The sequence below is a fragment of the Rhopilema esculentum genome, chromosome 2, assembly GCF_057945365.1.
Source record: "Rhopilema esculentum isolate cy_ngs chromosome 2, ASM5794536v1, whole genome shotgun sequence".
Taxonomy (NCBI): domain Eukaryota; kingdom Metazoa; phylum Cnidaria; class Scyphozoa; order Rhizostomeae; family Rhizostomatidae; genus Rhopilema; species Rhopilema esculentum.
Genome location: NC_142816.1, coordinates 6,397,468 through 6,423,765, shown reverse-complemented (window position 1 = coordinate 6,423,765; position 26,298 = coordinate 6,397,468). Strand labels below are relative to the sequence as shown.

The 26,298-nt window shown below is 34.7% G+C and overlaps 2 protein-coding genes across 4 annotated transcripts in view; both read left to right on the top strand.

The window, feature by feature from the left end:
• The window catches only part of LOC135695641 (uncharacterized), a 74,443-nt gene extending 72,224 nt beyond the window's left edge, over positions 1 to 2,219 (top strand). For all 3 annotated transcript variants that reach the window (XM_065214784.2, XM_065214785.2, XM_065214783.2), the window contains 5 exons: positions 317 to 352; positions 556 to 651; positions 980 to 1,024; positions 1,292 to 1,324; positions 1,758 to 2,219. In XM_065214784.2, the coding sequence (XP_065070856.1) occupies positions 317 to 352; positions 556 to 651; positions 980 to 1,024; positions 1,292 to 1,324; positions 1,758 to 1,891 (344 nt within the window). In that variant the 3' untranslated portion in view covers positions 1,892 to 2,219. The remainder of the gene's footprint in view (positions 1 to 316; positions 353 to 555; positions 652 to 979; positions 1,025 to 1,291; positions 1,325 to 1,757) is intronic.
• A 2,381-nt stretch (positions 2,220 to 4,600) lies between these two features.
• LOC135695637 (sodium-coupled monocarboxylate transporter 2) lies at positions 4,601 to 15,940 on the top strand. The gene is made up of 14 exons (XM_065214778.2): positions 4,601 to 6,020; positions 6,828 to 6,893; positions 7,476 to 7,527; positions 7,772 to 7,839; positions 8,375 to 8,529; positions 8,996 to 9,136; positions 9,569 to 9,698; positions 10,156 to 10,244; positions 10,482 to 10,594; positions 11,160 to 11,230; positions 12,179 to 12,265; positions 12,953 to 13,143; positions 13,657 to 13,757; positions 14,201 to 15,940. The coding sequence occupies exons 1-14, from the start codon at positions 5,688 to 5,690 to the stop codon at positions 14,338 to 14,340; spliced, it is 1,737 nt and encodes a 578-aa protein (XP_065070850.2). The 5' UTR covers positions 4,601 to 5,687; the 3' UTR covers positions 14,341 to 15,940.
• The last annotated feature ends 10,358 nt before the right edge of the window (positions 15,941 to 26,298 follow it).

The window sequence follows — 26,298 nt, the reverse complement described above, 5'->3', positions numbered from 1 at the left end:
TGGCGATGGGTAAACTGAGCATAAAGTCATAACTTGTTGCAAAACGAAGAGTTTTGGCCACCTAGAGACGCTTTTTTGGCTAATTCTCAAATTTATCCGCAAAATGAACGATGGCTCGCCGGCTTTGTCGTCAAATTGGGCCTGGAAACCCCCCTTGACCACAATAGCTAGCGACGGGCCTAATAACAACTGCAACCCATTTCAATAATTTCTCATAGCAACAGATCAACAACAGTTTCTCGTAACAACTGCCACCCATAACAAAAATTATCAATAATATTAATTGAACAAATGTTTAATGTTCTTTATTTTGCAGCGAACCGTGGCAGATCCGATCGTTTGAATCTTGAAAGTAAGCTAAAATTTTAGTATAAAAATATTAACTTTTGAAATCTCTCCCCTTACTGGTGAAAGAAACTTTTTTCTTGCGTATTTGTTCTCATTGTAGAGGCCATTGGATAGTCACTTCATCATTCATTGGTCCATTTCTTTATCTATTCATTCATTTGTCCATTCTTTCACTAATTCTTTTCTTCGAACTATCGTTATTCACAGATATGAATGAATATGCTAAACTTGATGTCCAGACGCCATACAGAAAATCTGATGTATCAAAACATTGGGGTATGACATATGAGGACGTTTTTCAGGGTAAGAAGCATATGCACCACTTCAATTCGTAACGCTTTGTACTTTAAAAGTCATTTATTTCCAGGTGTTTTAAATGGGTTTAGACATAACTATGACAACTGCAAATGCTTTGGTGTGTGAATATCACAGTTCTAATTTTCAACTCAGAGTTCCATTCTTGTAAACGTATTCATATAAAAATTGTAAGTATTTATCCAAGATAACTGAATGATGATATTTTAAACCCTTACATCTTTTGCTAATAGATTAAAGTATTCGCATTTTCTATCATCTAATTATGTGGAAAACTTGAAGGTCTTTCACAGCTAATAAACCTTTGGATTTCTAGATAAACCTAAAGAGACAACTGGAAGATCGCGATCAAACTTAGAAGGTATTTCTGTAATGCTTTTTTTAATCAACAAACATCATAATTATCACATTCTGAACTTTTGAAGTATTTCAGATTAACAGAGCTGTTGCTTGCATCAGTGACAATTTTATTTTTAAGTCAACCGAGGAACTAATTTCAAACGTTGAAACTTGTAGTAAGTCAGATATATTGCTGACTTTGATTCCGTTTTGACGTCTTAGCTGAAGAGTCGATGCATATTATAAATGTTTCTTATAAACTCTCTTATTTTATTTTTTTATTCCGTAGCTGGATACAAGATTTCAGAGGAAGATCTTGATAGTACGTTAAAGTATATTTCATTAGATACTTTTTTTCAATACATTCCCAAAACTAATTCACTTAAAGAGGGGATTCGCCCATTTTGTGGATTTGGAAGACTCTGAGTAGGTTTTACACAGCAATTTCCAACACATCTATCCTAAATAATTTTTATATGTAAAAAATAGTATTAAAAAGCTCTGAAAAGACAATTTTTATGGCACTTGCTATTGTTATAACTTTTGACAAAGCAATATTTTAACTCAGGATTTAGAGCATTAAAAGATCTTCTGCGCATTTTAAACATATGTAAATAATATTGTACTTTCTGCTATGCCACAACGTGGGATTTGACTAGAGAGATCAGAAATTAAGTTAAGTTAGCCTTTGTCTTTAAACATGCAAATCATTGATTTTACAGTATCCGTTAGAAATCCCCTATTTCTTATCATAGATGGTATGATGTTTCGAGGTCTTGGCGGATTGAAACTCAGGGACCAGAATCATCAAATAATCGAAGGGAAATTTGCAGATGAAGAAGCTGACGAAGAAATGAACGCTAGAAGTGACGTATCTCAAAGTATGTAATTATTCGGGTTTGAATTATCATAAATAGAGAGCCTTGCATAATTTATTTTATGTTAAGTGGTCATGATCACAAAATAAATTGTTCCATTAGAGATTCAATGACTGGCATTCTTTTTGGAATAGAAAATGATGGTAAAGATGGCTAATTTATTAATTAAAAAAGCCTAATTTATTAGAAAAGAAGCTTCGATGGTAGGTTGATTATAAATGCCATCGCTGTATGCTTTTATTAAGCAAAGTTTTTAAGTATTCATAGATGATAAATTATTATCATATTGTTTTAAGATATTGTTAAAACATGAATATTTTAATATCCTTAACAACTGTACATTTTGTCTTCCTGTGTGGAACAACTCTAACAATGAATGCTTTGGAGAAGTAACAAGATTTTCGAAAGATTTTGTTGTTGCCTTCGAATCTCACATTGTCAATCGAGTAATGACATTGCTGCAATAAAATCACATTCTCGTGCCATTATTTAGCATTTCCTCCCATCTAGTTTTTCTTCTCTGAAAGATTTAGAAGAAAGGCTACATTTTCAAGAATAAAACTGGTAGTTATGTTGATAAAGCCAATTTTTAATTAGCATAAAAAGTATTTTCTCTCAAATTCTGAAAGTGATTCCTTATTGTCACGTTCAGTGCTCATTGAATACTCGATTAAAGTTGTTTTTGCTTGATTTATTCGGGGTTTCCAGCCCGTTCTACTTTACTCGACAGCGCCTTCCGCCAGGGGATTGTTCCATTTTAACCATCTTTTCAACCATCACCATCATCGACCTCACCAGCATCATTACAGGCCTTCAAGCCAACGGGGTGAGTTCGTTATGTTATAGGTCTATAGTAAATCGCATTGGCCTTAGTGCTTCGGTGTATGTTTTCAAGCTGTGTTTTTATGCCTCTGGAAACACTTGCCAGCTTAGAGAACAAATCTTGGATTCTTTTTAGGAGGCAGACAGCACAATCATAGAGATTCACAACAACAGCAAACTCAACCTCAGCAACAGCCTCAACAACAGCAAAATCTTCCACAACAACAACAACAACAACTACAGTCACAGCAGCAACAACAACTGCAGTCACAGCAGCAACAGCAACAGCAACCACAGCAACAACAACCGCAGCAACAGCAACCACCACCACAGCAGCAACAGCCGCAGCAACAATAACCATAACAAAATCAATCCATAACAACAATAGATGCCTTAGCAACAGCATTCTTAACAACATCATAAGCATCAACTTTTGTTTTATCTACAGCAACATCAATCTTAGCAACGGTAACACTTTTTCACAAGAACAAATCAGCAGAGGCCTCTGCAAACAATCCAGTTGAAGTGGGTTTAACCATAGGCAGCCATTCCTTTTTTCGAAATAATTTTTATTTTCCTTTTTTGTCATTATCAGTTTTAATTTTTCGTAAAATAGTTACGAGATACTTATTTCGCAAGTGAAGAAAAAGTTTTGTTAAAATTGAGCTTGTTTGATTTGTACACTACTGAAAGCAATTGATGTTAAGCCGGTAAGAGGGTTGTCATACTGTGACCACTATTACCTACATGGTTTCTCTTGCCAACACTTCCATCTTTCAGACAACGTCTTCTGAAACCATATCATATGCGTAGCAGACGCTGCTTTCACAAAAATCATCAAAGCGTAAAAAACTTCCCCCTTCCCTCTGGGAAGTTACTTTGAATAAATCCACACGCTCCTTCTGGCTTAAGTTCAAACAATCGGTGTCCGATTCTTTTTCTTTATGCCTAACAATGCCACCGCTAGCCATTGTGCTCAAAGGGGTGCTTAGGTCCAATTTGCCTACAGAGTGGCTGAGCCAGCCTTCTATTTTCCAAAAAGTTTTAAAATTTGTCGATGAAAGACCTCTGGATGCAAAGAACACCTCATTTGAGCAACGGAATGTTTATCCAAGAGGGTGTTGCATCTCCCACGCCCCACCGCAGTGACGGTCCTGCTGCCTAGATTTCGCAATGACCAATAGCATGCCGCAATTCCAGTTACTTAACACGTATTTTTTTCTGGAAATTGCATCAATTGTACAGTGCAATTGATAAGCAATGAATTTCAAAATCTCAATATTTTGTATGTTAACGGATACCTGAAAAGGTGGCGTGTTATTTTGTAGTGGGGAAAAGCTATCATTCCAAAGAGTTTTCATGACAATTTTGCATGGCATATAACGATTTCACATGTCGTATCAAGCTTTGTCATGTTTTTCTGGATGAAGCTACTTATTCTACTAATAAACCGACTAATAAAATACACGAAAATACCATGCATTCTTTTAAATTTCATGATTTTTTAATGACAAGAGTCCCATGTCACTATAACATAACAGCAATTTTTAGGAAGCAATGATATAAGCCCAAAATTAGCTAAAAAGGATTGTCCAGACCCTGGGTACCAGAGCCTCGTGAATCTAGGGATAAAGTATTGAAGGCGGCTGCGGTGGCAAAGAATGAAATCCTCGTTCAAAAGAATATTTTTTGCATATTTTTGAGATCAAATGATGGCACCCAGGGTAACGATGCAACAACTGCAACGACGTTTGGCCATCCCGGTGCATCACGATGTGCACAAAGTAGCATGGTGTTGCATCGTTTTTTGTTTCCGGGGGTGTACAATTGCCAGTTTCGTTTTTGAAATTAAAAAATGAGTAATTGATAAGATTAAGAATCCTTTTTCTCCTCTTTCCATAGTACCATCCTTTCTTAACAACATCTATTCAAACTTATCCACACTTTTCCAGGTTTTCTTTCTTCTTAAATTTCAGCGAGCGAACTTCCTTTTAAATACCAGAGGTTTTTTGTTGGACGACGCTGCACAAACGGAATTAGAGCTTGCAAATATTGCATCTTTCAAAGACGCTATACACCTGAAAGCCCCCCAATTAATGAGCAGCTGCGGCTATTTTGAAAATGATAAATTGTCAATAGTGTGCAAACCATCGGTAATGAATGAATATATTAACATAGGCCCTGTTCGCACTATGTTTTGAACAGTGTTACCAGGGTGGTCTGGGTACTATGTAGCCAAACTGTTTATGAAAATAGGCCAAATCACGTCAAAATAAACAAAATTTACCCATTACATAATGACGTCATATTGCGCAAGCGCAGTAAGAAAAATTTCCTAACTACATGGTGGATAAAAACATAAATTTAGAACCGTTACATCTGTAACATGCACAATCAACAATGCATAAATATAAAATGTTTCCAAAAATTAGCAAATGTATTCGATTGACGAAATCGATTAATAATAACATTTGAATTACGCATTGTATGGGTTACAAAAAATTATAATAAAAAGAAGTTATCAATAGAATAGAGCATGGCTTATACCACATTTAGGAAAAGCAAATCAGCTACAGGTATTCAGAACCGAGCTAACAATGTCCTCTGATAGGGTCTGTGTGTCCTCCTTCGTAGCGTACATGTTGATTGTATCCTCCGAAACAGACGAAAACATGATTGACGGCCTCTTGATAGTTCTAGCCCATACGAACTTCAGAGAGTTGGATTATAAACGCCCCTATGTGTTATTTACTAAACAATTGATTCACCTTTCCGCTTGTTACTGGTTTGCTCTGCTTGTTCCTGGGTTGTTCCGCTTGTTACTGGGTTGTTACTGGGTTGTTCCGCTTGTTCCTCGTTTTAGCAACGTCGGCCCATAAACACCAATTCCGGAAGTAGACGTAAATCTGAATCAGGTTACCTGATTGTTATCTGAGAAGTACGCGCAAATGACGAGAGATCTTTGGCGGAATCTATTTGACAAACATGGCGAGCTCACTTTCTGCAGTTGATTACATTGTGTTTGTTTTGATGCTTGTCTTGTCCAGCACGATTGGCATCTACTATGGCATCAAAGGCAAGCAGAAAAGCACGAAGGAATACCTCACGGCAAGCGGCAGCATGCACTGGCTACCTATCTCTATATCCATGCTTGCAACGTTCGTATCTGCCATTGCATTAATGGGTATACCATCTGAGGTTTACACCTATGGTATACAATACTTAATCACGGTTTTATCATTTGTTATAATGCTTTCAGTTGGTGCTTTGGTTTATGCGCCAATATTTTACAAAACGCAAGTGACAAGTGCCAACGAGGTAGGTAGTGATATTGTTATGTATTTTTATGTTAAACATAAGTTGATGTCGGTAGGATGTGACATCCCAGTTTTTCATGAGCCGATCGGTAGATATTCGATGGGCAGGCAAAATCTTTTAATGATCGGTAAATCACCCAAAGGTAGGGTGAAAATAACAAAACTATCTTCGTCGATGTCTTTGTCAGTCAATTTTACTGTTTTTGACCCTTAACTCCCTGTCTTGAACGTTTGGGGTACGTCACTGGGTGCTAGAAGCTGACTGGTCAACAGCGAGGGCAAAAGGCCTGGTGTCTGTTGGGGTGGGTGATTGATAAAATGATAAGTGGATGCACGTGGTAAAGAGCATCCCTGATAAGACTGACCAATGAACATAGAGCAAAAATGTTTGCAGTCGCTGTGCAAAGAGCTTTTGCGCCTGCAAGCTGTGGGCAAATGGCGACGTGGAAAATTTGTCCCGCCAACCGACCATGCGACACTTTGATTGCGACCATGCGACACTTGGAAGGTTGACAACTTTTCTGGAATCTGCTCGGAAAAACTTGACCTTTCGGCAAGCACGGTAAATCCTTTAACAGAATGAGAATACCAGTCAAAGAAATGCGCTAAATAAAAAAGTTTGAATGACGTAACACCGTACAGCAGTTAAAGATGAAATGGAGGGGGATTAAAGACAAGCCCGGCAATTTGAATATTGACAACCAAGAAGCAGATAGGATATTTAAAACCATAACATGGACTAACAGCAATTTTAATAATAAAACAGCCTTACTTATACGGATAATAAAGTGACGTTACTTTCTCTTAGTATTTGGAGAAGAGATTCAGTTATGGGATTCGCCTTGTAGGCTGTATCATGTTCATTTTGCAATATGTAAGTATTTCCTGAAAGTATGTAAGAAAGCTCGTTTTATATTTGCTTTGTATGCTTCATATGTATCAATATCTGGCACCGCGGAGCGCTGAGAAAAGTGGGGGTCTAAAAAAAGTGGGGGGGGGCTAAAACCGTATAAAAAGAGGTTTTTCTGGTAGTTTGATACTTAATATTTGGCATTTTTTGCAAAAAGTGGGGCTAAAGCCCCCCCAGCCCCCCCCCCCTGCTCCGCGGTGCCTGAATATTGCTTTGCGATAAAAAAGCACAAGTGAAAATCCCTTAAAGTTTATGCGGCGAAGTTTTATCTTGTAAAAAAGATAGCTGTATAATTGCATCGAAGTAATATGCTGCATTTTATTGCCTTTTATATAGGAAATTTAAATCCTCTTTACTTTGTCATGCATTTTATTCTGCTCTCTTACTTGCTGCCGCACTGTGTTTGACAAGGCTCCACTTTGGTACCATTTTCGAACATCTTTTGCCGGTCAGAAAATAGCTATGTTTCTAAAGACGGTAGCCATTCCGCATCATCTTCCCAAGTTTGATGTTATTATTGCTTCAATTACCTTTCATATTTTTTAGGTGTTGTATTTGGCAGTTGTTATATACGCTCCAAGTCTTGCATTACAAGCAGGTGAGGTTTTCAATGATATAATGCCAATCGCCTTCAGAAATCCCTGCATAGGAAACTCTTTTTATTACTTAATCGACCTTTGTAAAAGGCCCATCCTGTGGAGAGAATAAGAAATTTCTAGCTAGCTGGTTTTTTAAAAAAACTAGTTTTATTGCATCTATCAAAACACGTTAATTACTTCTTTACGTCACTAGGTAATTTGTGACAGTCATTCGCAATTATTTTCCTTTCCTTTCGAAAACAGTTGCTGGCGTTCCTTTGGCAGCATCGATCGTTTCAACGGGTGTTGTTTGCACATTTTACACGACTCTGGTTTGTTTATTTCACCATTTCATTTTGTTGCTGACGTCATACCACAAATTAGTCTTTACCTTCTTTATCATACATTGCATTTTTATAAACATGCTAGACTTGAGAAACGATGGTAAAATCGTTGAACTCGTACAAGGGGCACTTATTGACAACTTTGGGTACAAGGGGCACTTGGGCAATTTTGATAGTCTATTTTCATGTATAGTCCCTTCTTCTTACTTTTATTTTGGTATTTTAATGGTGATGAAGTTGGGGACAGCTGATTCAGTGCCAAACTCTGATCGTATCTTTTAGCGAATTCAAATGCTTGTGACATTTCACTGTAAGAGAAATCGCTATTAAAACAAGTTTTCGTGTAAATGAACGTTTTTTGAAGGAATATTAGCCATTTACATAAAACGCATATTGGACACGAAAATTATGCATTCATCAGATTTCCATGTTCCCTTTTATTCAAATGCTAATATTTATGTAAAACCCATTCAATTACCTCTATAGCTGTATTGAAAAATAAGATTTTTTTTCTTCAATACAGGGTGGAATGCGGGGTGTTGTATGGACTGATGTTTTTCAAACATTTGTGATGCTTTTGGGAGTCATTGTTATAATTGCAATTGGCACAAATGAAGTCGGAGGTATCAAGAATGTTATTGACATTGCACGTGATGGGGAACGTCTAAAATTATTCGAGTAAGGAGTTTTTTTCTCTTTACGTCTTTTTCCTTCTTCATGTCGTAATATATGTGGTTTTCTGTTGACAATTAAATTAGGCACAGTAAATCCTCGAATTGACCCCCCCCCTCGAAAAAGCCCCCCACCCTTCGAATAAGCCTCTACCCTAGAACTACAAACTGTCAATAAGAGCCCCTCTCTCAAATAAGCCCTCACTGCTACCGTAAATTCTCGAATTGGACCCCTCAATTTGATGATTTTTGCCATCTGATGTTGCCTATGGCGTTTTATTGAAAGAGTTGAAAGCTACTGTAGTAATAACAGAGACAATGCATGCCAGTCAAAGTGCTTTTATACGTCATACATTACACTGATTATTAATGCAGTAGATGCAGTAAGATTTAAAAAATTCCGTTAGTGCGTATAGTCTTGTATTTTGAAATAACATGATTTTAAAAAGTTAATTCTGATATCTTTTTGCAAGTTTCAACCCAGATCCTACTGTTAGAAACACATTTTGGACATTGTTCATTGGAGCCACATTCTCATTTATTTCAACGTGGACAACATCTCAAGTCGTGGTACAAAGATTTTTATCTGCCTCCTCACTGAAGAACGTCAAAAAGTAACCTTGTTTGCTTTATTTTGAGGAATACAATTTATTTACAAACACTAGCTCATATTTACTGAATAGCTGACATTCTAATTATGTCTTCTTTATGCTTGACAGTTTTTTTCCGATATGCAAAAAATCAAAACTTGTGAAGATGATGCTATGAATAAATGATTGTGCTAACAATGTTTTGAATAATTGTTATGGCCTAAGCGTTGTTGGCAAATAGATTGTAGTTCAAGGCATAATAAGTAAGTAGTTCAACTGCTTACTTGAATTAGTTGCTAATGACCAAAAAATAGATGGTTTTTTGTTCCTAAAAGAATTATCAATTTATACCCTTCTATGATAACAAAAAATGTCTTTAAAATATATATGTTAAACCATTTCATTGCTTCAGGGTTTTTGACCTATTTTTCTTTATGAAACTCTTTTCATTTCCAGGGCCCTATTTACAAATATTCTTTTCTTTCTCGTAACATATTCTGTATGCTGCTTCTCTGGATTGGTGATGTACGCTGTATACTCAAAATGTGACCCTCGCAGTGTTAACGAGATCAAAAGCAATGACCAGGTTTGCTAATCTAAGGATTTATTCTTAGTGCGGCAAGCCCTCCTTGGGAATCCTTCTTTCTTCTTCTTGCTGTTTTTCTCCAGGAAGGATATCTAAGGGTTTCCTTGTTTTTTTTATAGTACAACATATAAGATTAGGCGCAACCCATTAGCAATGGAAACTAAAGAACACGATTCGGTCAAATGTACACATGCCATTTTTTCTTTGCTTTGCAACAAAAATAAAAATTCCTAAATGTGAAGTTAAATGTGCTACTATTTCATTGATGTTGCATTACATACTCTGTGATGAAGTCTAAAATAAATTTTTGTTCCTCTATCTTTCTTTTTTGTGTGTTAACGTAAATTGCGTTCATGGATGTTTTTTCTTCAGGTCCATGAATGACAATGCCAATGGTATTTATCATGTAACTCATTGATTTGAATATTCTTTTAACGCCTGAGCTCTTCAACAACAGATTATCCCGTACTTCGTGATTCACAAGCTGTCACATCTAAAGGGTGTGCCAGGACTATACACAGCTTGTCTCTTCAGCGGGGCGCTAAGGTAGGTTACTTTAGTTTCCTAGGCCGGAAGGGGGGCTATGTATTAATTGGCTCCTTCATAAAACCCCTTCCCAACCATATCTTAAGTCTTCCAGGCTTGATAGACTTCGCAATGCCTGGGTCTCATAATTTGGGTGTTGTACATTCAAATGATTCAATATTTCGTTTTCCACGATTTCATTTACAAAACTTTTATTATCATCGTTTAGTATTAATTGAGACCCTTTCATCTGTGTAGCTCTGCATCTTCTGGGTTGAATTCGCTGACAGCTGTGGTTGTTGAGGATATCATCAAAAGAAGACATCCAACTTTGAGTGACGAAAAAGCAATGCATGTTTCCAAATTGATAGGTATCACCACGTTCTACTTTGATTCCATTATCATCAAGGACTGAGATATCGAGGGGCGGGAGCTGTGGGGCCGGAGGGACCTTGAAAAATCTCCCCCCCCCCCCAAAAAAAACTTAAGTAGCATGAGCAAAATACTTTTATCTAGAAAATATAGCTGTTTTTACACTGCTTGTAAAATATAGCTGCGAAGTATAGCTGTTTTTATCAAGGCTGCCCCCCCCCCCCCCAGCACAAAGTTGAATCTCAGTCTCTGTTTGATATGACCTTTCATATTTGCTAATCGTATCTCAATATTGCTCGGTAATCGTAGGGAAATTGCTCGGTTCCTATTTTTTCTAAAGAGCGTTGTTCCTTTGCCGCGACTATAAAGAATGTGGTTACACATAATCCTCCCAGATTTCAAAGTGCTGTGTATGTCACCGCATGACCGGTTTACGCATTTTCTTGCCATCAATCTTCTGATTCAAAATAAGAGTTGTATAGAAGCGTAAATCACCCGGCACTGAAGCTTAAATCACCCAGGTTTCATATCTGCATAAAATGATTTCCTTTCTTCTTTTTTCAGCTTGTGCTTTTGGAGTTCTTGTCATCAGTCTTTCTTTTCTCGTCTCCGTCGTTGGTACTCAAGTTCTTCAGGTAGGCTCTCAAAAGCACTATGGGCCGTTCACACTACCCCGTTTTCAATTGAAATCGGAGTCAAACTAATCCGTTTTTGCCTTGCGCTCACACTACTCTGCTATGAAAACGGAGTCGTTTGAAAACGCTAATGAAAAAGGATACTTTCGAATACGATGCGTATTGAATACGCTCCGTTTTCAGTGTGAACAAAAAAACGGAGACATTTGAATACGCTATAAACGGCAACAAAATACGTGCTTTGTACAGGCACCGTGGAACAGGGAGGGCTGGGGGGCTTTAGCAAAATATTAAGTATCAAACTACAAGAAAAGCCTCTTCTTATACGGTTTTAGCCCCACCCCACCCCACCCCCCCCCCCCCCACATTTTTTAGACCCCCTACTTTTCTCAACGCTCCGCGGTGCCTGTTGTAGCACAACAAATCACAAAAATTTTAAAATTGAGAATTCACAATAGACTGGTAGCTGTTACAACAAAGTTTTTCTTCCAGCACTGTTTTGTGTCCATTAGCAAGAATAGTTCATGTTAGATAGACGTAAAAGATTGCAAAATTTAAAACATACCTTTAATATCTTTTAAAATCTTGATACGTACCAGTTCGGTACTTTTCAAGGAAAACGACATTTTTGCTGCTTAAGTGTTTTTAGAAATATAAATTTGATGATATAAAGGATCTTAAAGTTTAGGTAGTAGCAGTGCGAATTTGATAATTTGATGATTGACTACAAAAAAGGATTCTTGAAGCGATAATTCTTGAAATGAGGCGAGATAATTTGAGAAATCTTCAAAAACCAAAAACAAACCAAGTCTTCTAAAAGTTAATGAAATGTAAATGCATTTAGCAGTAACATGCATAGTTATTTGTTGTTTTGACCTCGTTGATTAATAGCAGGATTGTTGTTGTGAGCAAGAAAACCCTTTATATTTTATATAATTTTCTTTTCAGCTTGCCTATTCCATTGCTGGTATCATTGGTTCTCCATCTTTTGGAATGTTTACTCTTGGCATGCTTTCAAAGAGGGCAAATTCTAAAGTAAGTACTCTTTTCAAGATATCACGAAAATATTAAAAGCTTTTCAAAATGTTTAGGTCTGTCCGGTGCTCTGCAACAGTGCAGTGCATTTGATCCGTTTTATTTGAGACATAACTGGACTTAGGCCAGTAAAGCACTTACTTTGGTATGAATAATTTTGATCATATTTTGGTGTACAATCTTGGATTTTAAGCTTGCTTCTTTATGGAAATTAAAGGATGTTTCTTTACACTTCACAAAAAATCTTTGTTAGATAGTGAAAACATTCAAAAGGTGGCTTCAAGAACTTTTCATGAGATAGCGAGAGTTGAATGAAATTATAGGCCCTCGGTTCACTATAAGTTGCACTGTGCATTCAAGTTTAAGATCTTTTAAGATATGCTTGTGACATCACGTCATTTTTTGATCTGAATTTCAAGATTTGTTTTGATTGCAATCAGGGGCGACGGCAGCAAGGTTGCCCTTGAAACTTAGTTCCCAATAACTTCCAAGTATTTTCAAAACCATGAGATGCCTGCTCTTCTTTCAGGTTTTAAAATGTTAAGCTCTTAATGAACTTTTTAGCTTCCTTAATCCATAATATGTTCAACGATCAATCATTACAAATGACGGATTTTGTAAAAAGCGTCTTTTTTATCTTTGTTCTAAATTCATAAGCTGTCTTATAATTATCCATCAATCTTGCAGGGTGCTTTTTGTGGCGTGATATTTGGGGTAACAATGTCTGCCTGGATATCATTGGGCGGTATTTTGTTCCCTGGAGACAAGGCTCCTGCCCCGGTACAAGTCACGAATTGCAGTGCTCTTGGTATTTACAATGCAACAAATTTTCCAAACACAGTTGATGGCAAGGTCATCTACAACTTCAAACCACACGAGTAAATGCAATAATTTCCTATAGTAATTTGTCTTTGTCATTTTTCGTTCTGTTCCAAGGACGTGTTGACTGTGTCAAATTTAAAGCCTCAAGGTCTGCTTTATATTCTATTCTTAAGAAGCTTGCATAGGCTGAGGAAGTATCCTTGATCAGAAACTTGCACCCATTTGAAAGAACATCAGACTTAAAGAGTCCAAATTTGCATCTGAATTTACCATCACCTCAAAAAGTATTCGCTGCATATAGGCAAAAACCAATTTTTAAATCAAACATTTTAAACTTTAATGATTTGAATTTGAAATTTTCTACTGTCTTCTTTTCTTGCTTTGCAGAATTGTTGCCTTTAAAATCATTTGGACTTTATTGTCCGTGCCTTTAAAATCATATGGACTTTATTGCCGTGCAAAACCTGAATTTCCATGAAACTTAGAGATACAATTTTAGTCAAATATGCCGTGAATACTTCACTATGTCTGCATATACTATGTTTATGCTGAACTTTTTATCCACGCAGCTTTCCTTTGGCAAAACTGTACAGTTTATCTCATTACTGGTATGGTACGATTGGAATCTTTTCGACGATTATCATTGGTTGGCTAGTTTCCATAGTAACAGGTAAGTGGGACTCTTTTGTCTTGACTTAATGTGGTTTGAAAAAAGCCCTCTAACCTTTGACAGCGAAAAATGACATAAAGGCTAATGACAACAACAAAGGTGATGAAATTTTGTTTTTTGATCTGGCAACCATGCCGACCAAGCTATGAGCAAGGGTATGCCAATTACTGAGGTCAAATGTTTGGTGTCTCTTTGGAAGGTGGGTATCAGCTGTGATTTAGCTGCGAAACTTTATCAAACCTGCGAATTTCATAAGATGTCTATCATGGTTTAATTGATATGGTTTTATGATATTTTGGAGACAAAAGAACTTATGCAACATTCAATTAGCAAATAAGACTCTCACTCTCTCACAGAGAATCGTCACCATACCAGCCATGATTTTAGCAACTTCATTCACTGCTTCTATTCAGATATGCGTCTCCTAATTTCAATTTGTCTAGGCCGCCACGATGAAAAAGAATCCGTCGATCCTAAACTGCTTTTTGACTTCCAATCAATCTTACCAGCAAGATTTTCGTCATCGCCAAACAGTTTTGATGTTGTACAGTCTTCATCTTCTCTGGAACTCAAGGAAGCCTAAATTTTGCTCGCCAAGAAGGCTTACTCGTTTGAAACTAAGAACTTTGCAGCACACTAAGAAGGCTAACTCGTTTGAAACTAAGAACTTTGCAGCACACTAAGAAGGCTAACTTGTTTGAAACTAAGAACTTTGCAGCACACTAAGAAGGCTTACTCGTTTGAAACTAAGAACTTTGCAGCACACTAAGAAGGCTAACTTGTTTGAAACTAAGAACTTTGCAGCACACTAAGAAGGCTAACTTGTTTGAAACTAAGAACTTTGCAGCACACTAAGAAGGCTTACTCGTTTGAAACTAAGAACTTTGCAGCACACTAAGAAGGCTTACTCGTTTGAAACTAAGAACTTTGCAGCACACTAAGAAGGCTAACTTGTTTGAAACTAAGAACTTTGCAGCACACTAAGAAGGCTAACTCGTTTGAAACTAAGAACTTTGCAGCACACTAAGAAGGCTAACTTGTTTGAAACTAAGAACTTTGCAGCACACTAAGAAGGCTAACTTGTTTGAAACTAAGAACTTTGCAGCACACTAAGAAGGCTAACTCGTTTGAAACTAAGAACTTTGCAGCACACTAAGAAGGCTAACTTGTTTGAAACTAAGAACTTTGCAGCACACTAAGAAGGCTTACTCGTTTGAAACTAAGAACTTGCAGCACACTAAGAAGGCTTACTCGTTTGAAACTAAGAACTTTGCAGCACACTAAGAAGGCTTACTCGTTTGAAACTAAGAACTTTGCAGCACACTAAGAAGGCTTACTCGTTTGAAACTAAGAACTTTGCAGCACACTAAGAAGGCTAACTTGTTTGAAACTAAGAACTTTGCAGCACACTAAGAAGGCTAACTTGTTTGAAACTAAGAACTTTGCAGCACACTAAGAAGGCTTACTCGTTTGAAACTAAGAACTTTGCAGCACACTAAGAAGGCTTACTCGTTTGAAACTAAGAACTTTGCAGCACACTAAGAAGGCTAACTTGTTTGAAACTAAGAACTTTGCAGCACACTAAGAAGGCTAACTCGTTTGAAACTAAGAACTTTGCAGCACACTAAGAAGGCTAACTTGTTTGAAACTAAGAACTTTGCAGCACACTAAGAAGGCTTACTCGTTTGAAACTAAGAACTTTGCAGCACACTAAGAAGGCTAACTTGTTTGCAACTAAGAACTTTGCAGCACACTAAGAAGGCTTACTCGTTTGAAACTAAGAACTTTGCAGCACACTAAGAAGGCTAACTTGTTTGAAACTAAGAACTTTGCAGCACACTAAGAAGGCTAACTTGTTTGAAACTAAGAACTTTGCAGCACACTAAGAAGGCTAACTTGTTTGAAAATTAATGTCCAAGATTTGGTAATTTACTACCTTATTGTGACAAATTTCCAGTCCCTTTTTGATTCAGTCTTGCCGACAAACAAAATTACAGCTTCTCATTTGACATGTAAATGTTCAATCTTATCATTGATCAGTGGAATCTTCTAGCACGTTTTATCCATTCAACTTTTATTTCATTATTTCTTGCACTCTGAGCATTATACCGATACTCGGTCTTGCTCAGTATCGATGTAGATGTGGATGTAGAAACAGCTAATTTTAATTATTTAACGTTTAACATCTGTTTTTATTTCTTTCTTTTATTTCCTATGCAATCAGCAATCAGTTAAAATCATCTAAACTTTGGCCAAAAACATGTGCCCTTCATTTCAAACAAAAAGGCAAGGCTATAACCTTACCAAAATATCCGTTTTTTTACCGAAAATTTTTTCATCCAAAACTTGGCTAAATATACTCTAAATAAGCCATAAATTCGTTTAAATCCACTCATGACTCTATTTTAGGTTGTTTTTTGCTCTAAAATAGCAGTTTTCTTAGAGAAGGATTTTCGTGAAAAAGGCAAGCCTATAACCTTACCAAAATATCCGATTTTTGACCGAAAATTTTTTCATCCAAAACTTGGCTAAATATACTCTAAATAAGCCATAAATTCGTTTAAATCCACTCATGAATCTATTTTAGGTTGTTTTTTGCTCTAAAATAGCAGTTTTCTTAGAAAAGGATTTTCGTGAAAAAGGCAAGGCTATAACCTTACCAAAATATCCGATTTTTGATCGAAAATTTTTTCATCCAAAACTTGGCTAAATATACTCTAAAAAATCCATAAATTCGTTTAAATCCACTCATAACTCTATTTTGGGTTGTTTTCCGCTCTAAAATAGCAGTTTTCTTAGAGAAGGATTTTCGTGAAAAAGGCAAGGCTATAACCTTACCAAAATATCCGATTTTTGACCGAAAATATTTTCATCCAAAACTTGGCTAAATATACTCTAAAAAAGCCATAAATTCGTTTAAATCCACTCATGAATCTATTTTAGGTTGTTTTTTGCTCTAAAATAGCAGTTTTCTTAGAAAAGGATTTTCGTGAAAAAGGCAAGGCTATAACCTTACCAAAATATCCGATTTTTGATCGAAAATTTTTTCATCCAAAACTTGGCTAAATATACTCTAAAAAATCCGTAAATTTGTTTAAATCCACTCATAACTCTATTTTGGGTTGTTTTCCGCTCTAAAATAGCAGTTTTCTTAGAGAAGGATTTTCGTGAAAAAGGCAAGGCTATAACCTTACCAAAATATCCGATTTTTGACCGAAAATATTTTCATCCAAAACTTGGCTAAATATACTCTAAAAAAGCCATAAATTCGTTTAAATCCACTCATGACTCTATTTTATTATGTTTTCCGCTCTAAAATAGCAGTTTCCTTAGAGAAGGATTTTCGTGAAAAAGGCAAGGCTATAACCTTACCAAAATATCCGATTTTTGACCGAAAATTTTTTCATCCAAAACTTGGCTAAATATACTCTAAAAAAGCCATAAATTCGTTTAAATCCACTCATGACTCTATTTTATTATGTTTTCCGCTCTAAAATAGCAGTTTTCTTAGAGAAGGATTTTCGTGAAAAAGGCAAGGCTTTTAACTTACCAAAATATCCGATTTTTGATCGAAAATTTTTTCATACAAAACTTGGCTAAATATACTCTAAATAAGCCATAAATTCGTTTAAATCCACTCATTACTCTATTTCAGGTTGTTTTTTGCTCCAAAATGGCAGTTTTCTTAGAGAAGTATTTTCGTGAAAAAGGCAAGGCTATAACCTTACCAAAATATCCGATTTTTGACCGAAAATTTTTTCATCCAAAACTTGGCTAAATATACTCTAAATAAGCCATAAATTCGTTTAATTCCACTCATGACTCTATTTTAGGTTGTTTTCCGCTCTAAAATAGCAGTTTTCTTAGAGAAGGATTTTCGTGAAAAAGGCAAGGCTTTTACCTTACCAAAATATCCGATTTTTGATCGAAAGTTTTTTCATCCAAAACTTGGCTAAATATACTCTAAAAAATCCATAAATTCGTTTAAATCCACTCATAACTCTATTTTGGGTTGTTTTCCGCTCTAAAATAGCAGTTTTCTTAGAGAAGGATTTTCGTGAAAAAGGCAAGGCTATAACCTTACCAAAATATCCGATTTTTGACCGAAAATATTTTCATCCAAAACTTGGCTAAATATACTCTAAAAAGCCATAAATTCGTTTAAATCCACTCATCACTCTATTTTATTATGTTTTCCGCTCTAAAATAGCAGTTTCCTTAGAGAAGGATTTTCGTGAAAAAGGCAAGGCTATAACCTTACCAAAATATCCGATTTTTGACCGAAAATTTTTTCATCCAAAACTTGGCTAAATATACTCTAAATAAGCCATAAATTCGTTTAATTCCACTCATGACTCTATTTTAGGTTGTTTTCTGCTCTAAAATAGCAGTTTTCTTCGAGAAGGATTTTCGTGAAAAAGGCAAGGCTTTTACCTTACCAAAATATCCGATTCTTGATCGAAAATTTTTTCATCCAAAACTTGGCTAAATATACTCTAGATAAGCCATAAATTCGTTTAAATCCACTCATTACTCTATTTCAGGTTGTTTTTTGCTCCAAAATAGCAGTTTCCTTAGAAAAGTATTTTCGTGAAAAAGGCAAGGCTATAGCCTTACCAAAATATCCGATTTTTGACCGAAAATTTTTCATCCAAAACTTGGCTAAATATACTCTAAATAAGCCATATATTCGTTTAAAACCACTCATGAATCTATTTTAGGTTGTTTTTTGCTCTAAAATAGCAGTTTTCTTAGAGAAGGATTTTCGTGAAAAAGGCAAGGCTATAGCCTTACCAAAATATCCGATTTTTGACCGAAAATTTTTTCATCCAAAACTTGGCTAAATATACTCTAAATAAGCCATAAATGCGTTTAATTCCACTCATGACTCTATTTTAGGTTGTTTTCCGCTCTAAAATAGCAGTTTTCTTAGAGAAGGATTTTCGTGAAAAAGGCAAGGCTATAACCTTACCAAAATATCCGATTTTTGACCGAAAATTTTTTCATCCAAAACTTGGCTAAATATACTCTAAATAAGCCATAAATTCGTTTAATTCCACTCATGACTCTATTTGAGGTTGTTTTCTGCTCTAAAATAGCAGTTTTCTTAGAGAAGGATTTTCGTGAAAAAGGCAAGGCTTTTACCTTACCAAAATATCCGATTTTTGATCGAAAATTTTTTCATCCAAAACTTGGCTAAGTATACTCTAGATAAGCCATAAATTCGTTTAAATCCACTCATTACTCTATTTCAGGTTGTTTTTTGCTCTAAAATAGCAGTTTCCTTAGAAAAGTATTTTCGTGAAAAAGGCAAGGCTATAGCCTTACCAAAATATCCGATTTTTGACCGAAAATTTTTTCATCCAAAACTTGGCTAAATATACTCTAAATAAGCCATATATTCGTTTAAAACCACTCATGAATCTTCTTTAGGTTGTTTTTTGCTCTAAAATAGCAGTTTTCTTAGAGAAGGATTTTCGTGAAAAAGGCAAGGCTATAGCCTTACCAAAATATCCGATTTTTGACCGAAAATTTTTTCATCCAAAACTTGGCTAAATATACTCTAAATAAGCCATAAATGCGTTTAATTCCACTCATGACTCTATTTTAGGTTGTTTTCCGCTCTAAAATAGCAGTTTTCTTAGAGAAGGATTTTCGTGAAAAAGGCAAGGCTATAACCTTACCAAAATATCCGATTTTTGACCGAAAATTTTTTCATCCAAAACTTTGCTAAATATACTCTAAATAAGCCATAAATTCGTTTAATTCCACTCATGACTCTATTTTAGGTTGTTTTCTGCTCTAAAATAGCAGTTTCCTTAGAGAAGGATTTTCGTGAAAAAGGCAAGGCTTTTACCTTACCAAAATATCCGATTTTTGATCGAAAATTTTTTCATCCAAAACTTGGCTAAATATACTCTAGATAAGCCATAAATTCGTTTAAATCCACTCATTACTCTATTTCAGGTTGTTTTTTGCTCCAAAATAGCAGTTTCCTTAGAAAAGTATTTTCGTGAAAAAGGCAAGGCTATAGCCTTACCAAAATATCCGATTTTTGACCGAAAATTTTTTCATCCAAAACTTGGCTAAATATACTCTAAATAAGCCATATATTCGTTTAAAACCACTCATGAATCTATTTTAGGTTGTTTTTTGCTCTAAAATAGCAGTTTTCTTAGAGAAGGATTTTCGTGAAAAAGGCAAGGCTATAGCCTTACCAAAATATCCGATTTTTGACCGAAAATTTTTTCATCCAAAACTTGGCTAAATATACTCTAAATAAGCCATAAATGCGTTTAATTCCACTCATGACTCTATTTTAGGTTGTTTTCCGCTCTAAAATAGCAGTTTTCTTAGAGAAGGATTTTCGTGAAAAAGGCAAGGCTATAACCTTACCAAAATATCCGATTTTTGATCGAAACATTTTTCATCCAAAACTTGGCTAAAAATACTCTAAATAAACCATGAATTCGTTTAAATCTACTCATGACTCTGATTTAGGTTCTTTTTTGCTCTAAAATAGCAGTTTTCTTAGAGAAGGATTTTCGTGAAAAAGGCAAGGCTTTTAACTTACCAAAATATCCGATTTTTGATCGAAACATTTTTCATCCAAAACTTGGCTAAAAATACTCTAAATAAGCCATGAATTCGTTTAAATCTACTCATGACTCTGATTTAGGTTGTTTTCCGCTCTAAAATAGCAGTTTTCTTAGAGAAGGATTTTCGTGAAAAAGGCAAGGCTTTTAACTTACCAAAATATCCGATTTTTGATCGAAAATTTTTTCATCCAAAACTTGGCTAAATATACTCTAAATAAGCCATAAATTCGTTTAAATCTACTCATGACTCTATTTTAGGTTGTTTTCCGCTCTAAAATAGCAGTTTCCTTAGAGAAGGATTTTCGTGAAAAAGGCAAGGCTATAACCTTACCAAAATATCCGATTTTTGACCGAAAATTTTTTCATCCAAAACTTGGCTAAATATACTCTAAATAAGCCATAAATTCGTTTAATTCCACTCATGACTCTATTTTAGGTTGTTTTCTGCTCTACAATAGCAGTTTTCTTAGAGAAGGATTTTCGTGAAAAAGGCAAGGCTTTTACCTTACCAAAATATCCGATTTTTGATCGAAAATTTTTTCATCCAAAACTTGGCTAAATATACTCTAGATAAGCCATAAATTCGTTTAAATCCACTCATTACTCTATTTCAGGTTGTTTTTTGCTCCAAAATAGCAGTTTCCTTAGAAAAGTATTTTCGCGAAAAAGGCAAGGCTATAGCCTTACCAAAATATCCGATTTTTGACCGAAAATTTTTTCATCCAAAACTTGGCTAAATATACTCTAAATAAGCCATATATTCGTTTAAAACCACTCATGAATCTATTTTAGGTTGTTTTTTGCTCTAAAATAGCAGTTTTCTTAGAGAAGGATTTTCGTGAAAAAGGCAAGGCTATAGCCTTACCAAAATATCCGATTTTTGACCGAAAATTTTTTCATCCAAAACTTGGCTAAATATACTCTAAATAAGCCATAAATGCGTTTAATTCCACTCATGACTCTATTTTAGGTTGTTTTCCGCTCTAAAATAGCAGTTTTCTTAGAGAAGGATTTTCGTGAAAAAGGCAAGGCTATAACCTTACCAAAATATCCGATTTTTGATCGAAACATTTTTCATCCAAAACTTGGCTAAAAATACTCTAAATAAGCCATAAATTCGTTTAAATCCACTCATGACTCTATTTTAGGTTGTTTTCCGCTCTAAAATAGCAGTTTCCTTAGAGAAGGATTTTCGTGAAAAAGGCAAGGCTATAGCCTTACCAAAATATCCGATTTTTGGCCGAAAATTTTTTCATCCAAAACTTGGCTAAATATACTCTAAAAAAGCCATAAATTCGTTTAACACCACTCATGACTCTATTTTAGGTTGTTTTTTGCTCTAAAATAGCAGTTTTCTTAGAGAAGGATTTTCGTGAAAAAGGCAAGGCTATAACCTTACCAAAATATCCGATTTTTGATCGAAAATTTTTTCATCCAAAACTTGGCTAAATATACTCTAAATAAGCCATAAATTCGTTTAAATCTACTCATGACTCTATTTTAGGTTGTTTTCCGCTCTAAAATAGCAGTTTCCTTAGAGAAGGATTTTCGTGAAAAAGGCAAGGCTATAACCTTACCAAAATATCCGATTTTTGATGGAAAATTTTTTCATCCAAAACTTGGCTAAATATACTCTAAATAAGCCATGAATTCGTTTAAATCTACTCATGACTCTGATTTAGGTTCTTTTTTGCTCTAAAATAGCAGTTTTCTTAGAGAAGGATTTTCGTGAAAAAGGCAAGGCTTTTAACTTACCAAAATATCCGATTTTTGATCGAAAATATTTTCATCCAAAACTTGGCTAAATATACTCTAAAAAAGCCATAAATTCGTTTAAATCCACTCATGACTCTATTTTATTATGTTTTCCGCTCTAAAATAGCAGTTTCCTTAGAGAAGGATTTTCGTGAAAAAGGCAAGGCTATAACCTTACCAAAATATCCGATTTTTGACCGAAAATTTTTTCATCCAAAACTTGGCTAAATATACTCTAAATAAGCCATAAATTCGTTTAATTCCACTCATGACTCTATTTTAGGTTGTTTTCTGCTCTAAAATAGCAGTTTTCTTAGAGAAGGATTTTCGTGAAAAAGGCAAGGCTTTTACCTTACCAAAATATCCGATTTTTGATCGAAAATTTTTTCATCCAAATCTTGGCTAAATATACTCTAGATAAGCCATAAATTCGTTTAAATCCACTCATTACTCTATTTCAGGTTGTTTTTTGCTCCAAAATAGCAGTTTCCTTAGAAAAGTATTTTCGTGAAAAAGGCAAGGCTATAGCCTTACCAAAATATCCGATTTTTGACCGAAAATTTTTTCATCCAAAACTTGGCTAAATATACTCTAAATAAGCCATATATTCGTTTAAAACCACTCATGAATCTATTTTAGGTTGTTTTTTGCTCTAAAATAGCAGTTTTCTTAGAGAAGGATTTTCGTGAAAAAGGCAAGGCTATAGCCTTACCAAAATATCCGATTTTTGACCGAAAATTTTTTCATCCAAAACTTGGCTAAATATACTCTAAATAAGCCATAAATGCGTTTAATTCCACTCATGACTCTATTTTAGGTTGTTTTCCGCTCTTAAATAGCAGTTTTCTTAGAGAAGGATTTTCGTGAAAAAGGCAAGGCTATAACCTTACCAAAATATCCGATTTTTGATCGAAACATTTTTCATCCAAAACTTGGCTAAAAATACTCTAAATAAGCCATAATTTCGTTTAAATCCACTCATGACTCTATTTTAGGTTGTTTTCCGCTCTAAAATAGCAGTTTTCTTAGAGAAGGATTTTCGTGAAAAAGGCAAGGCTTTTACCTTACCAAAATATCCGATTTTTGATCGAAAATTTTTTCATCTAAAACTTGGCTAAATATACTCTAAATAAGCCATAAATTCGTTTAATTCCACTCATGACTCTATTTTAGGTTGTTTTCCGCTCTAAAATAGCAGTTTTCTTAGAGAAGGATTTTCGTGAAAAAGGCAAGGCTATAACCTTACCAAAAATATCCGATTTTTGATCGAAACATTTTTCATCCAAAACTTGGCTAAAAATACTCTAAATAAGCCATAAATTCGTTTAAATCCACTCATGACTCTATTTTAGGTTGTTTTCCGCTCTAAAATAGCAGTTTCCTTAGAGAAGGATTTTCGTGAAAAAGGCAAGGCTATAACCTTACCAAAATATCCGATTTTTAGCCGAAAATTTTTTCATCCAAAACTTGGCTAAATATACTCTAAAAAAGCCATAAATTCGTTTAAAACCACTCATGACTCTATTTTAAGTTGTTTTTTGCTCTAAAATAGCAGTTTTCTTAGAGAAGGATTTTCGTGAAAAAGGCAAGGCTATAATCTTACCAAAATATCCGATTTTTGATCGAAAATTTTTTCATCCAAAACTTGGCTAAATATACTCTAAATAAGCCATAAATTCGTTTAAATCTACTCATGACTCTATTTTAGGTTGTTTTCCGCTCTAAAATAGCAGTTTCCTTAGAGAAGGATTTTCGTGAAAAAGGCAAGGCTATAACCTTACCAAAATATCCGATTTTTGACCGAAAATTTTTTCATCCAAAACTTGGCTAAATATACTCTAAATAAGCCATAAATTCGTTTAATTCCACTCATGACTCTATTTTAGGTTGTTTTTTGCTCTAAAATAGCAGTTTTCTTAGAGAAGGATTTTCGTGAAAAAGGCAAGGCTATAGCCTTACCAAAATATCCGATTTTTGACCGAAAATTTTTTCATCCAAAACTTGGCTAAATATACTCTAAATAAGCCATAAATTCGTTTAATTCCACTCATGACTCTATTTTAGGTTGTTTTCCGCTCTAAAATAGCAGTTTTCTTAGAGAAGGATTTTCGTGAAAAAGGCAAGGCTTTTACCTTACCAAAATATCCGATTTTTGATCGAAAATTTTTTCATCTAAAACTTGGCTAAATATACTCTAAATAAGCCATAAATTCGTTTAATTCCACTCATGACTCTATTTTAGGTTGTTTTCCGCTCTAAAATAGCAGTTTTCTTAGAGAAGGATTTTCATGAAAAAGGCAAGGCTATAACCTTAGCAAAATATCCGATTTTTGATCGAAACATTTTTCATCCAAAACTTGGCTAAAAATACTCTAAATAAGCCATAAATTCGTTTAAATCCACTCATGACTCTATTTTAGGTTGTTTTCCGCTCTAAAATAGCAGTTTCCTTAGAGAAGGATTTTCGTGAAAAAGGCAAGGCTATAACCTTACCAAAATATCCGATTTTTGGCCGAAAATTTTTTCATCCAAAACTTGGCTAAATATACTCTAAAAAAGCCATAAATTCGTTTAAAACCACTCATGACTCTATTTTAGGTTGTTTTTTGCTCTAAAATAGCAGTTTTCTTAGAGAAGGATTTTCGTGAAAAAGGCAAGGCTATAACCTTACCAAAATATCCGATTTTTGATCGAAAATTTTTTCATCCAAAACTTGGCTAAATATACTCTAAATAAGCCATAAATTCGTTTAAATCTACTCATGACTCTATTTTAGGTTGTTTTCCGCTCTAAAATAGCAGTTTCCTTAGAGAAGGATTTTCGTGAAAAAGGCAAGGCTATAACCTTACCAAAATATCCGATTTTTGATCGAAAATTTTTTCATCCAAAACTTGGCTAAATATACTCTAAATAAGCCATGAATTCGTTTAAATCTACTCATGACTCTGATTTAGGTTCTTTTTTGCTCTAAAATAGCAGTTTTCTTAGAGAAGGATTTTCGTGAAAAAGGCAAGGCTTTTAACTTACCAAAATATCCGATTTTTGATCGAAAATTTTTTCATCCAAAACTTGGCTAAATATACTCTAAATAAGCCATAAATTCGTTTAATTCCACTCATGACTCTATTTTAGGTTGTTTTCCGCTCTAAAATAGCAGTTTTCTTAGAGAAGGATTTTCGTGAAAAAGGCAAGGCTTTTACCTTACCAAAATATCCGATTTTTGATCGAAAATTTTTTCATCTAAAACTTGGCTAAATATACTCTAAATAAGCCATAAATTCGTTTAATTCCACTCATGACTCTATTTTAGGTTGTTTTCCGCTCTAAAATAGCAGTTTTCTTAGAGAAGGATTTTCGTGAAAAAGGCAAGGCTATAACCTTACCAAAAATATCCGATTTTTGATCGAAACATTTTTCATCCAAAACTTGGCTAAAAATACTCTAAATAAGCCATAAATTCGTTTAAATCCACTCATGACTCTATTTTAGGTTGTTTTCCGCTCTAAAATAGCAGTTTCCTTAGAGAAGGATTTTCGTGAAAAAGGCAAGGCTATAACCTTACCAAAATATCCGATTTTTAGCCGAAAATTTTTTCATCCAAAACTTGGCTAAATATACTCTAAAAAAGCCATAAATTCGTTTAAAACCACTCATGACTCTATTTTAAGTTGTTTTTTGCTCTAAAATAGCAGTTTTCTTAGAGAAGGATTTTCGTGAAAAAGGCAAGGCTATAATCTTACCAAAATATCCGATTTTTGATCGAAAATTTTTTCATCCAAAACTTGGCTAAATATACTCTAAATAAGCCATAAATTCGTTTAAATCTACTCATGACTCTATTTTAGGTTGTTTTCCGCTCTAAAATAGCAGTTTCCTTAGAGAAGGATTTTCGTGAAAAAGGCAAGGCTATAACCTTACCAAAATATCCGATTTTTGACCGAAAATTTTTTCATCCAAAACTTGGCTAAATATACTCTAAATAAGCCATAAATTCGTTTAATTCCACTCATGACTCTATTTTAGGTTGTTTTTTGCTCTAAAATAGCAGTTTTCTTAGAGAAGGATTTTCGTGAAAAAGGCAAGGCTATAGCCTTACCAAAATATCCGATTTTTGACCGAAAATTTTTTCATCTAAAACTTGGCTAAATATACTCTAAATAAGCCATAAATTCGTTTAATTCCACTCA

Excerpts from the sequence above, each read along its gene's own strand:
- LOC135695637 (XM_065214778.2), top strand. The coding sequence starts at position 5,688 with ATGGCGAGCTCACTTTCTGCAGTTGATTACATTGTGTTTGTTTTGATG. Across the intron at positions 10,595-11,159 it reads GCATGTTTCCAAATTGATAG|CTTGTGCTTTTGGAGTTCTT; the intron begins GTATCACCACGT and ends TTCTTTTTTCAG. Across the intron at positions 13,758-14,200 it reads GCTAGTTTCCATAGTAACAG|GCCGCCACGATGAAAAAGAA; the intron begins GTAAGTGGGACT and ends CAATTTGTCTAG.